The 11,482-nt window shown below is 44.0% G+C and overlaps 3 protein-coding genes across 10 annotated transcripts in view; all 3 read left to right on the top strand.

Annotated features, from left to right (window-relative positions):
• The window catches only part of LOC132465813 (protocadherin alpha-C2-like), a 185,000-nt gene that overhangs the window by 93,380 nt on the left and 80,138 nt on the right, over positions 1-11,482 (top strand). Inside the window, exon 1 of one of the 8 annotated variants that reach the window (XM_060062621.1) lies at positions 8,908-11,461. The exons of the other annotated variants lie outside the window; for them this stretch is intronic. Coding sequence (XP_059918604.1) covers positions 9,080-11,461 — 2,382 coding nt within the window. The 5' untranslated portion in view covers positions 8,908-9,079. Of the gene's footprint in view, positions 1-8,907; positions 11,462-11,482 lie in introns of those variants that run through there. 8 annotated transcript variants of the gene reach the window in all.
• On the top strand, positions 1,272-4,051 carry LOC132465820 (protocadherin alpha-3-like). Its single transcript, XM_060062657.1, has one exon. The coding sequence runs from the start codon at positions 1,475-1,477 to the stop codon at positions 3,881-3,883; it is 2,409 nt and encodes an 802-aa protein (XP_059918640.1). The 5' UTR covers positions 1,272-1,474; the 3' UTR covers positions 3,884-4,051.
• Positions 5,199-8,333, top strand: LOC132465817 (protocadherin alpha-3-like). Its single transcript, XM_060062654.1, has one exon. It carries the CDS (start codon positions 5,286-5,288, stop codon positions 7,812-7,814), a length of 2,529 nt encoding a protein of 842 aa, XP_059918637.1. The 5' UTR covers positions 5,199-5,285; the 3' UTR covers positions 7,815-8,333.

Here is an 11,482-nt window from a genome sequence, read left to right as displayed (position 1 = left end):
ATACTACAAATCTGTTGCATGCTTGATAAAGTGCAATTCTCCCCAGTTTCCTCTCACAAAAGTTTTTCTGCTATTAAGCAAATGCATTTACATCATTTCCAGTCTCTTTTCTAAACCTCCCCTCATCTATGTTGCCCATGACAGCCCACAACATGACCTTAACCATGTATTGGTTTTGAATCAAGCTTTCGACGGTTAATATTTTTGTATAATGAATACGATGCCTTGAAGGCAATTTCCTCTTGGTAGACCAATCACATGTAAAAGATAGGAATAATATAACCTAAAGTGCTCAACTGGCTATAATTATGTTCTTTGTCACCTAGGGTTGATTATCTTTAAAGAGGTGTTGGCTGAAAATACTTCGCTGTATATGGTAATGAATACAAGCTATATTTTAATTATGTGAAAAGAATATAATACTTAATGTAAAACACAAAAATGTTGGCAAATTGTGCAACGGAAACAGTTATTCCAAATAGGGCATGCAATCGTTTCGTACGGATAGAAGCGTGCATTGCCTGTTTGCTGTTTCGTTAATGTATGTCTGACAACTTAGTAGTTACGACGTTGTTTGTCACAAGATAACTTTGGTTTGCGAATTAATTTGCGATTGCAGTGTTACAAGCATGCCCAAGAGGAAGCTGCTACACGATAAAGTCGTCTTTCGTTTCGACTGGATAGAGACATGTGATGCGTTCCCGACGCATCCACGTTGCATTTGATCGACCGCTATCCATGGTCCTGAATATGCGGGTCCTGAAGCAGTGGGCTCTGAATATGCTGGTCCTGATCCAGCTGCATGTGTTCTGTCTGTTGCTGCAGGGGGACGTGATTCCACTCCAACAATAGTTAGATTTGTGAAACATTGGAGATGTTACCATCCATGATGTGCCATTGGATAAAATGGTTGTAATTGTGAAGCCTAATCATTGTAGTTTCCAGTCCGTTAGCAGTTCACTTTGAAACAATGAGCTATCTGCAAAAAATAACCTCATCCATGTAGTTCTATGCATTTCAAATACTGTCGGTCTGGCCACTTGGTAATCTGTTTCGTGTTGCATTTGATTGGTTGGCATTGGAAAGCACTGAGAAGAATCACATGGTATAAATAATTATTTGCTTCCCGTTCGTATCGTGTCTTCGTTTAGTTGGAAATGGCTAATTTGGCAACGTTTGGAATGACAGCTGTGAACGTTCGATACACTTCCATCAGGTGACCAGAAGGGGGCAGTATAGACCACAAAATAGAAAGAATTGGAACGTAGGACTGAGGCCACTACCCGGCTCACAACGACTATCTGGGCTTTGTTAACAGAAACGCAGAAGGAGAATGAACTGCAAGGCATCCATCGTTTCACTATAAATAATTAGAAGGACATGTACACTCGTTGGATTTACCACATTTTCCTGGATTATTTTTGAGGATTTCTCTGATTTTGACGTATTGGCCGTGTCGGACTCGCATGGTACTATGTCTGTATCTATTCAAAGGGGCTCCGTTGGTATACGCATAGCGATTGTGTTACTGGATTTGTATTTTACAGCAGCGTACGGACAGCTCTCCTACACTGTCTCTGAAGAGGCAAACCTCGGGACGACTGTTGGAAACCTCGCGAAGGATCTTAACCTCAACCTGCAGGAATTGGGTTCGCGTAGGTTTCAGATTGTCACCGGTTCAAAGAAAAGGCATTTCGAGGTGGATCTAAAGACTGGTGTCCTCTTTGTCAAAGAACGGATCGACAGGGAGGAGCTGTGCGCCAAAGCTCGAAAATGCAACGTAAACGTAGAGGCAGTTATCAACGATCCTCTAGAACTTCATCGATTAGAAGTGAATGTTTTAGACATTAATGATAACGCACCGTGTTTCACAGAGATGTTGCAGTCTCTTAACATCGCCGAGAGTACACTCCCAGGACAAAAATTCGGCCTTGTAGAGGCATCGGATTTAGACATTGGCAAGAACAGCGTGAACACATACAAGCTCAGTCCTAATGAGTATTTTTCGCTGGATATTCATAAAGGGGGAGACAGTCCGTCTGCCGAGTTAGTTCTGCAGAAACCGCTAGACCGAGAGAAACAGGCTCTGATAAAGCTCACGTTGACCGCAGTAGACGGAGGAAATTCTCCTAAATCAGGAACATCCCAAATAATTATTAATGTTTTAGACAACAATGATAATTCTCCAGTATTCAGTAAATCACTGTACAAAACACAAATTATAGAAAATGTGCCTACAGGAACCACATTGGTCATCCTTGAAGCAACAGACGCAGATGAAGGTGTAAATGGCGAAATTGAATATTCACTCAGGAGAAAAGGCCAGGATCTAATTTTAGATTTATTTGATATTGATTCTAAAAGCGGTGCAATAACAATAAAAGGTCCAATAGACTTTGAAGAAAACTCTGCGTTTGAGATCCATGCCCAGGCCAGTGACAGAGGCCAGCATCCAATGTCAGCTCACTGTAAAGTACTCGTAGAGGTAGTGGACCTCAACGACAACGCTCCGGAAATCACCGTGACGTTACTAATGACCGCAGTGAAAGAGGACGTTAAAATTGGAACCGCTATTGCTCTGGTTACCGTTCTTGACAACGATGATGGAATAAACGGTGTGGTAAAGGCGGTTATCGCCAATGATCCAACGTTTAAACTTCAGACGAACTACAAAAACTATTATTCCTTAGTAGTTAACGGACCTCTGGACAGGGAGACCGTCGCCCAGTACACGGTGACTATTATAGCCACTGATGAAGGGTCCCCGCCTCTCTCGGGCTCTGCCGAACTCACCGTTCACGTTTCTGACGTCAACGACAACGAGCCCCACTTCACGCAGCCCGTGCTGAACGTGTACGTCAGAGAGAACGGGCCGGTGGGGGTCGTTGTTAAGACGGTTTCTGCGGTTGACTCTGACGTCGATTTAAACGGTCAAGTGAAGTATTCGTTTCTCCCGAGCAGTAGTTCACATTTGCCAATTTCGTCAATGATGAATATTAATTCAGAAACTGGTGAGGTTTCATCCCTTCAATCATTTAACTACGAGGAATTAAAATCGTTTCAGTTTAAAGTTCAGGCAACCGACTCTGGAGTCCCCCCGCTAAGCAGTAACGTGACTGTTAACGTTTGTATCCTGGATGAGAATGACAACAGTCCCGGGATTTTAGCTCCCTATTCTGAACACGGCTCCGTTAACAGTGAGAACATTCCCTACTCTGCTGAAGCGGGATACTTCGTCGCTAAAATCAGGGCCATAGACGCAGACTCTGGTTACAATGCACTGCTTTCTTATCACATCTCTGAACCCAAAGGAACCAATCTCTTTCGGATCGGAACCAGCACCGGTGAAATCAGGACTAAGAGACGGATGAGTGACAATGACCTGAAAACTCACCCGTTGGTGGTTTTGGTTTGTGATAACGGGGAGCCCTCCCTGACAGCTACTGTGTCTATTGATGTCGTTGTGGTTGAAAACACAGGAGACCTTCAGACTCAGTTCAGACACGTGCCGCTAAAGGAGGACAGCTTCTCTGCTTTAAACCTGTGTTTGCTGATCGCCATTGCGTCGGTGTCAGTGATCTTTCTATTGAGTCTCATCAGTTTAATAGCAGTCAAATGCCACCGGACAGACAACAGTTTCAGCAGGTACAGCGCCCCAATGATCACCACCCACCCTGACGGGAGCTGGTCTTACTCTAAATCTACTCAGCAGTATGACGTGTGTTTCAGCTCAGACACACTGAAGAGCGACGTAGTAGTGTTCCCTCCTCAATTCCCGCCTGTTGATGGAGAACTGATCAGTATAAACGGAGGAGACACTTTAAGCAGAACTCAGACTTTGCCCAATCACGAGAAGGTAAGGATCAAACACATCTTATTATGAATCACAACTGTTGCATGTTTGAAAAAGTGCAATTCTCAACAGAGTTACCCCTCACAAAAGTTTTTCCGCTGTTAAGCAAATGCATTTACAGAATTTCTAGTCCCTTTTCTAAACTGCCCCTCATCAATGATTACCATGAAAGCCCTGAACATGACCTTTACCATGCATTGGATTTGAAGTAATGCATTCTACAGTTATTCTATTTCTATAATGAATACCATGCCTTGAAGGCCTTTTCCTCTTGGTACACCAATCACATATAAAAGACAGAAATAATATAACCTAATGTGTTCAACTGGCTAAAATTATGTAATTGGTCACTCAGGTGGATTTTCTTTAAAGAGGTTTTGGCTGACATACTTGGCTGTATGTGGTGATGAATACAATCTATATTTGAGTTCTTTGAAAAGAAGAGAATACTTAATGTAAAAGACTAAAATATTGGCCAATTGTACTACGGAAACCTAGTTATTGCAAATAGGGCATGCAATAATCTTTTACAGATAGAAACATACATTGACTCTTCGTTGTTCAGTTCATAGTGTCTGGCAACTTAGTAGTTACTTTCATTGCGTTTGCAGTGGTACAGACATGGCTAAGAGGAAGCTGTGATATCAAGAATTTGTTTTTCGATTGGCCAGAGACGGGTGACATGTTCCAAACATGCCCATTTTGGTTCTTATGGACCGCTGTCCATGGGCCTGAACCATCCCTTCCTGAACCTTCAGGTCCTGAACCAGTGGGTTCTGAATATGATGGGTCTGAAGCAGCTGCATGTGTTCTGTCTGCTGCTGCAGGGGGACGTGGTTCCACTCAAACAACATAGAAGCAATGGAGATATTACCTTCCATGATGTGCCATCTGATGATTTGTTTTGTTATCATGATGCCTTAACATTTGACTGAATCTGTTAGCTGTTCGGGTTTAACGATGGGCAATCTGCAAAAATGGCCTCATCAATGCAGCTCTGTACATTTCTAAAAAATCTCTGACTGGCCACGCTGATTTTTCAGTGTTGAATTTTGTTGTTTGGCATTGGATGTACCTGAGAAAAATCACTTCGTAATAATATTGATTTGTTTCCTGTTTGCAACGTGCCCCTGTTTAATTACGTGTGGCTTATTTTGCTACAATTGGACTGACAGATGTGAATGTTTGATACACTTCTATCAGGTGACCAGAAGGGGGCATTATAGACCATAACATTGAACGATTTGTAACTAGGGTTGAGGCCACTCCCCGGCTCACGACGACTCCCTGGGCTTTGTTACCAGAAACGCAGAAGGAGATTGAACTGCAGAACGCAGAAGGAGATTGAATAGTGAAACCGTCATTTCACTATTACTGCTAAGAAGGGCATGTACACTCGTTGGATTTACTTTCTTTCCCTGGATTACTTTGGATGATTTCTCTGATTTTGATATATGTTTTGGTCGTGTCGTATGGTACTATGTCGGTATCTATTCTGAGGAGCTCCGTTGGTATACACATAGCGATTGTGTTGATGGATTTGTGTTGTACAGCAGCGTCCGGACAGCTCTCCTACTCCGTTTCTGAAGAGGCAAACCCCGGGACGTCTGTTGGAAACCTAGCAAAAGATCTGAACCTCAACCTGCAGGAATTGGATTCGCGAAGGTTTGAGATTGTCACCGGTTCAAAGAAGAGGCATTTCGAGGTGGATTTAAAGACTGGGGTTCTCTTTGTCAAAGAACGGATCGACAGGGAGGAGCTGTGCGCCAAAGCTAGAAAATGCACCGTAAACGTGGAGGCAGTCATCAACGATCCTCTAGAACTTCATCGATTAGAAGTGAATGTTTTAGACATTAATGACAACGCACCATTTTTCACAGAGGTGTTACAGTCTATTAACATCGCCGAGAGTACTATTGCAGGAGTAAAATTCGGCCTTGTAGAGGCATTAGATTTAGACATTGGCAAGAACGGCGTGAATACATACAAGCTCAGTCCTAATGATTACTTTTCGTTGGATATTCATAAAGGGGGAGACAGTCCGTCGGCAGAGTTAGTTCTGCAGAAGCCGCTAGACCGAGAGAAACAGGCTCTGATAAAGCTTACGTTGACCGCAGTAGACGGAGGAAATCCTCCTAAATCAGGAACGTCACAAATAATTATTAATGTTTTAGACAACAATGATAATCTTCCAGTATTCGGTAAATCACTGTACAAAACACAAATTATAGAAAATGTGCCTTCAGGAACAACAGTAGTCATCCTCGAAGCAACAGACGCAGATGAAGGTGTAAATGGCGAAATTGAATATTCACTCAGGAGTAAAGGCCAGGATCATATTTTAGATTCATTTGATATCGATTCTAAAAGCGGTGCAATTACAATCAAAGGTCCAATCGACTTTGAACAAGACTCTGCGTTTGAGATCCACGCCCAGGCCAGTGACAGAGGCCAGCCTCCGATGTCAGCCCACTGTAAAGTACTCGTAGAGGTAGTGGACCTCAACGACAACGCTCCGGAGATTACCGTGACGTCACTAATGACGGCGGTGAAAGAGGACGCTAAAATAGGCACCGCTATTGCTCTGGTTAACGTTCTTGACAAAGACGATGGTATAAACGGTGTGGTAAAAGCGGTCATCGCCAATGATCCACCATTTAAACTTCAGACGAACTACAAAAACTATTATTCCTTAGTAGTAAACGGACCTCTGGACAGAGAGACCGTCGCCCAGTACACGGTGACTATTATAGCCACTGATGAAGGGTCCCCGCCTCTCTCGGGCACTGCCGTCGTCACTGTTCACGTTTCTGACGTCAACGACAACGAGCCCCGATTCACGGAGCCCGTGCTGAACGTGTACGTTAGAGAGAACGGGCCGGTGGGGGTCATTGTTAAGACGGTTTTTGCGGTTGACGCTGACGTCGATCAAAACGGTCAAGTGAAGTATTCGTTTTTACCGAGCAGTAGTTCACCTTTGCCGCTTTCTTCAATGATGCATATTAATTCAGAAACGGGAGAGGTTTCATCCATTCAATCATTTAACTACGAGGAATTAAAATCGTTTCAGTTTAAAGTTCAGGCCACGGACTCTGGAGTTCCTCCCCTCAGCAGTAGCGTGACTGTTAACGTTTGTATCCTGGATGAGAATGACAACAGTCCCGGAATATTACCCCCCTATTCTGAACACGGTTCCGTTAACAGTGAGAACGTTCCCTACTCTGCTGAAGCGGGATACTTTGTGGCTAAAATCAGGGCCGTAGACGCAGACTCTGGTTACAATGCACTGCTTTCTTATCACATTTCTGAACCCAAAGGAACCAATCTATTTCGGATCGGAACCAGCACCGGTGAAATCAGGACTAAGAGACGGATGAGTGACAATGACCTGAAAACTCACCCGTTGGTGGTGTTGGTTTGTGATAACGGAGAGCCCTCCCTGACAGCTACTGTGTCAATTGATGTCGTTGTGGTTGAAAACACAGGAGACCTTCAGACTCAGTTCAGACACGTGCCGCTAAAGGAGGACAGCTTCTCTGCTTTAAACCTGTATTTGCTGATCGCCATTGCGTCGGTGTCAGTGATCTTTCTACTGAGTCTCATCAGTTTAATAGCAGTCAAATGCCACCGGACAGACAACAGTTTCAGCAGGTACAGCGCCCCAATGATCACCACCCACCCTGACGGGAGCTGGTCTTACTCTAAATCTACTCAGCAGTATGACGTGTGTTTCAGCTCAGACACACTGAAGAGTGACGTAGTAGTGTACCCTCCTCAATTCCCGCCTGTTGATGGAGAACTGATCAGTATAAACGGAGGAGACACTTTAAGCAGAACTCAGACTTTGCCCAATCACGAGAAGGTAAGAATCAAACACGTACTACAAATCACAACTGTTGCATGCTTGAAAATGGGCAATTCTCACCAGAGTTTCCTCTTACAAACGTTTTTCCGCTATTAAGCAAATGCATTTGCATCATTTCTAGTCTCTTTTCTAAACCTCCCCTCTTCAATGTTGCCCATGAACGCCCACAACATGACCTTGACCATGCATTGGTTTTGAATCATGCTTTCTACGGTTAATATTTTTGTACAATCAATACGATGCCTTGAAGGCATTTTCCTCGTGGTAGACCAACCACACGTAAAAGACAGGAATAATATAACCTAAAGTGCTCAATTGGCTATAATTGTGTCATTTGTCAGCTAGGGTTGATGATCTTTAAAGAGACGTTGGCTGACAATACTTCACTATAATGTTAATGAATACAACCTATATTTTAGTTAGGTGAAAAGAAGATAATACTTAATGTAAAACACAAACATGTTGGCCAATTGTACGAAGGAAACAAAGTTATTCCAAATAGCGCATGCAATCGTTTCGTACGGATAGAAACGTGCATTGCCTGTTGTTTAGTTTCTGTTTTGTGTTCCCAACGCATCCGCGTTGTATTTTATTTTATAGACCGCTAGCCATGGTCCTGAACATGCGGGTCCCGAACATTCGGGTCCTGAACCAATTCGCTCCGAATATGCTGGCCCTGAACCAGCTGCATGTGTTCTGTCTGCTGCTGCAGGGGGACGTGATTACACTCCAACAGTTAGTTTTGTGAAACATTGGAGATGTTACCATCCATGATGTGCCATCGGATAAAAATGGCTGTTATTTTGAAGCCTAATCATTGTAGCTAGTTTCCAGTCTGTTAGCAGTTCACTTTGAAAGAATAAGCTACCTGCAAAAATAGCCTCATCCCTGTAGTTTATACATTTCAAACACTGTCGGTCTGGCCACTTGGTAATCTGTTTCGTGTTGCACTTGATTGGTTGGCTTTGGAAAGCACTGAGAAGAATCACATAGTATAAATGGTTACTTGATTCCCGTTCGTATCGTGTCTTCGTTTAGTTGGAAATGGCTAATTTGGCAACGTTTGGAATGACAGCAGTGAACGTTTGATACACTTCTATCAGGTGACCAGAAGGGGGCATTATAGACCACAACATTGAAAGAATTGGAACGTAGGGCTGAGGCCACTACCCGGCTCACGACGACTATATGGGCTTTGTTAACAGAAACGCAGGAGGATAATGAACTGCAAGGCATCCATCGTTTCCCTATAAATAATTAGAAGGGCATGTACACTCGTTGGATTTACCATATTTTCCTGGATTATTTTGGAGGATTTCTCTGATTTTGACATATTGGCCGTGTCGGACTTGCATGGTACTATGTCTGTATCTATTCGAAGTGGCTCCGTTGGAATACACATAGCGCTTGTGTTACTGGATTTGTATTGTACAGCAGCGTACGGACAGCTCTCCTACTCCGTCTCTGAAGAGGCAAACCTCGGGACGTCTGTTGGAAACCTCGCGAAGGATCTTAACCTCAACCTGCAGGAATTGGGTTCGCGTAGGTTTCTGATTGTCACCGGTTCAAAGAAGAAGCATTTCGAGGTAGATTTAAAGACTGGTGTTCTCTTTGTCAAAGAACGGATCGACAGGGAGGAGCTGTGCGCCAAAGCTAGAAAATGCACCGTAAACGTTGAGGCATTCCTCAACGATCCTCTAGAACTTCATCGATTAGAAGTGAACGTTTTGGACATTAATGATAACGCTCCATTTTTCACAGAGATGTTGCAGTCTCTTAACATCGCCGAGAGTACATTCCCAGGAAAGAAATTCGGCCTTGTAGAGGCATCGGACGTAGACATTGGCAAGAACGCCGTGAATACATACAAGCTCAGTTCTAACGATCATTTTTCGTTAGATATTCATAAAGGGGGAGACAGTCCGTCTGCCGAGTTAGTTTTGCAGAAGCCGCTAGACCGAGAGAAACAGGCTCTGATAAAGCTTACGTTGACCGCAGTAGACGGAGGAAATCCTCCTAAATCAGGAACGTCACAAATAATTATTAATGTTTTAGACAACAATGATAATTCTCCAGTATTCAGTAAATCACTGTACAAAACACAAATTATAGAAAATGTGCCGACAGGAACAACAGTGGTCATACTTGAAGCAACAGACGCAGATGAAGGGGTAAATGGCGAAATTGAATATTTACTCAGGAGTAAAGGCCAGGATCTAATTTTAGATTTATTTGATATTGATTCTAAAAGCGGTGCAATAACAATAAAAGGTCCAATAGACTTTGAAGAAAACTCTGCGTTTGAGATCCACGCCCAGGCCAGTGACAGAGGCCAGCCTCCGATGTCAGCTCACTGTAAAGTACTCGTAGAGGTAGTGGACCTCAACGACAACGCTCCGGAGATCACCGTGACGTCACTCATGACGGCGGTGAAAGAGGACGCTAAAATAGGAACAGCTATTGCTCTGGTTACCGTTCTGGACGAAGACGATGGTATAAACGGTGTGGTAAAAGCGGTTATCGCCAATGACCCACCATTTAAACTTCAGACGAACTACAAAAACTATTATTCCTTAGTAGTTAACGGACCCCTGGACAGGGAGACCGTCTCCCAGTACACGGTGACTATTATAGCCACTGATGAAGGGTCCCCGCCTCTCTCGGGCACTGCCGTCGTCACTGTTCACGTTTCTGATGTCAACGACAACGTGCCCCGCTTCACAGAGCCCGTGCTGAACGTGTACGTCCGAGAGAACGGGCCGGTGGGGGTCGTTGTTAAGAGGGTTTCTGCGGTTGACGCTGACGTCGATCAAAACGGTCAAGTGAAGTATTCGTTTTTGCAGAGCAGTGGTTCACCTTTGCCGCTATCTTCAATGATGAATATTAAGTCAGAAACTGGAGAGGTTTCAGCCCTTCAATCATTTAACTACGAGGAATTAAAATCGTTTCAGTTTAAAGTTCAGGCCACGGACTCTGGAATCCCTCCCCTTAGCAGTAACGTGACAATTAACGTTTGTATCTTGGATGACAATGACAACAGTCCCGGGATTCTACCCCCCTATTCTGAACACGGATCCGTTAACAGTGAGAACATTCCCTACTCTGCTGAAGCGGGATACTTTGTGGCTAAAATCAGGGCCATTGACGCAGACTCTGGTTACAATGCACTGCTTTCCTACCACATCTCTGAGCCCAAAGGAACCAATCTTTTTCGGATAGGAACCAGCACCGGTGAAATCAGGACTAAGAGACGGATGAGTGACAATGACCTGAAAACTCACCCGTTGGTGGTGTTGGTTTGCGATAACGGAGAGCCCTCCCTGACAGCTACTGTGTCTATTGATGTCGTTGTGGTTGAAAACACAGGAGACCTTCAGACTCAGTTCAGACACGTGCCGCTAAAGGAGGACAGCTTCTCTGCTTTAAACCTGTATTTGCTGATCGCCATTGCGTCGGTGTCAGTGATCTTTCTACTGAGTCTCATCAGTTTAATAGCAGTCAAATGCCACCGGACAGACAACAGTTTCAGCAGGTACAGCGCCCCAATGATCACCACCCACCCTGACGGGAGCTGGTCTTACTCTAAATCTACTCAGCAGTATGACGTGTGTTTCAGCTCAGACACACTGAAGAGTGACGTGGTAGTGTTCCCTCCTCAATTCCCGCCTGTTGATGGAGAACTTATCAGTATAAACGGAGGAGACACTTTAAGCAGGACTCAGACTTTACCAAACAAAGATAAGGTAAGAGCAACAACTTACTTC

This window comes from Gadus macrocephalus, chromosome 10 (assembly GCF_031168955.1).
Source record: "Gadus macrocephalus chromosome 10, ASM3116895v1".
In the NCBI taxonomy this organism is placed as follows: Eukaryota; Metazoa; Chordata; class Actinopteri; order Gadiformes; family Gadidae; genus Gadus; species Gadus macrocephalus.
This window is presented reverse-complemented; position numbering and strand designations above follow the sequence as displayed.

Bases quoted from the DNA above. Each gene is read 5' to 3' on its own strand.
- LOC132465820 (XM_060062657.1), top strand. From the start codon at position 1,475: ATGTCTGTATCTATTCAAAGGGGCTCCGTTGGTATACGCATAGCGATT.
- LOC132465817 (XM_060062654.1), top strand. From the start codon at position 5,286: ATGATTTCTCTGATTTTGATATATGTTTTGGTCGTGTCGTATGGTACT.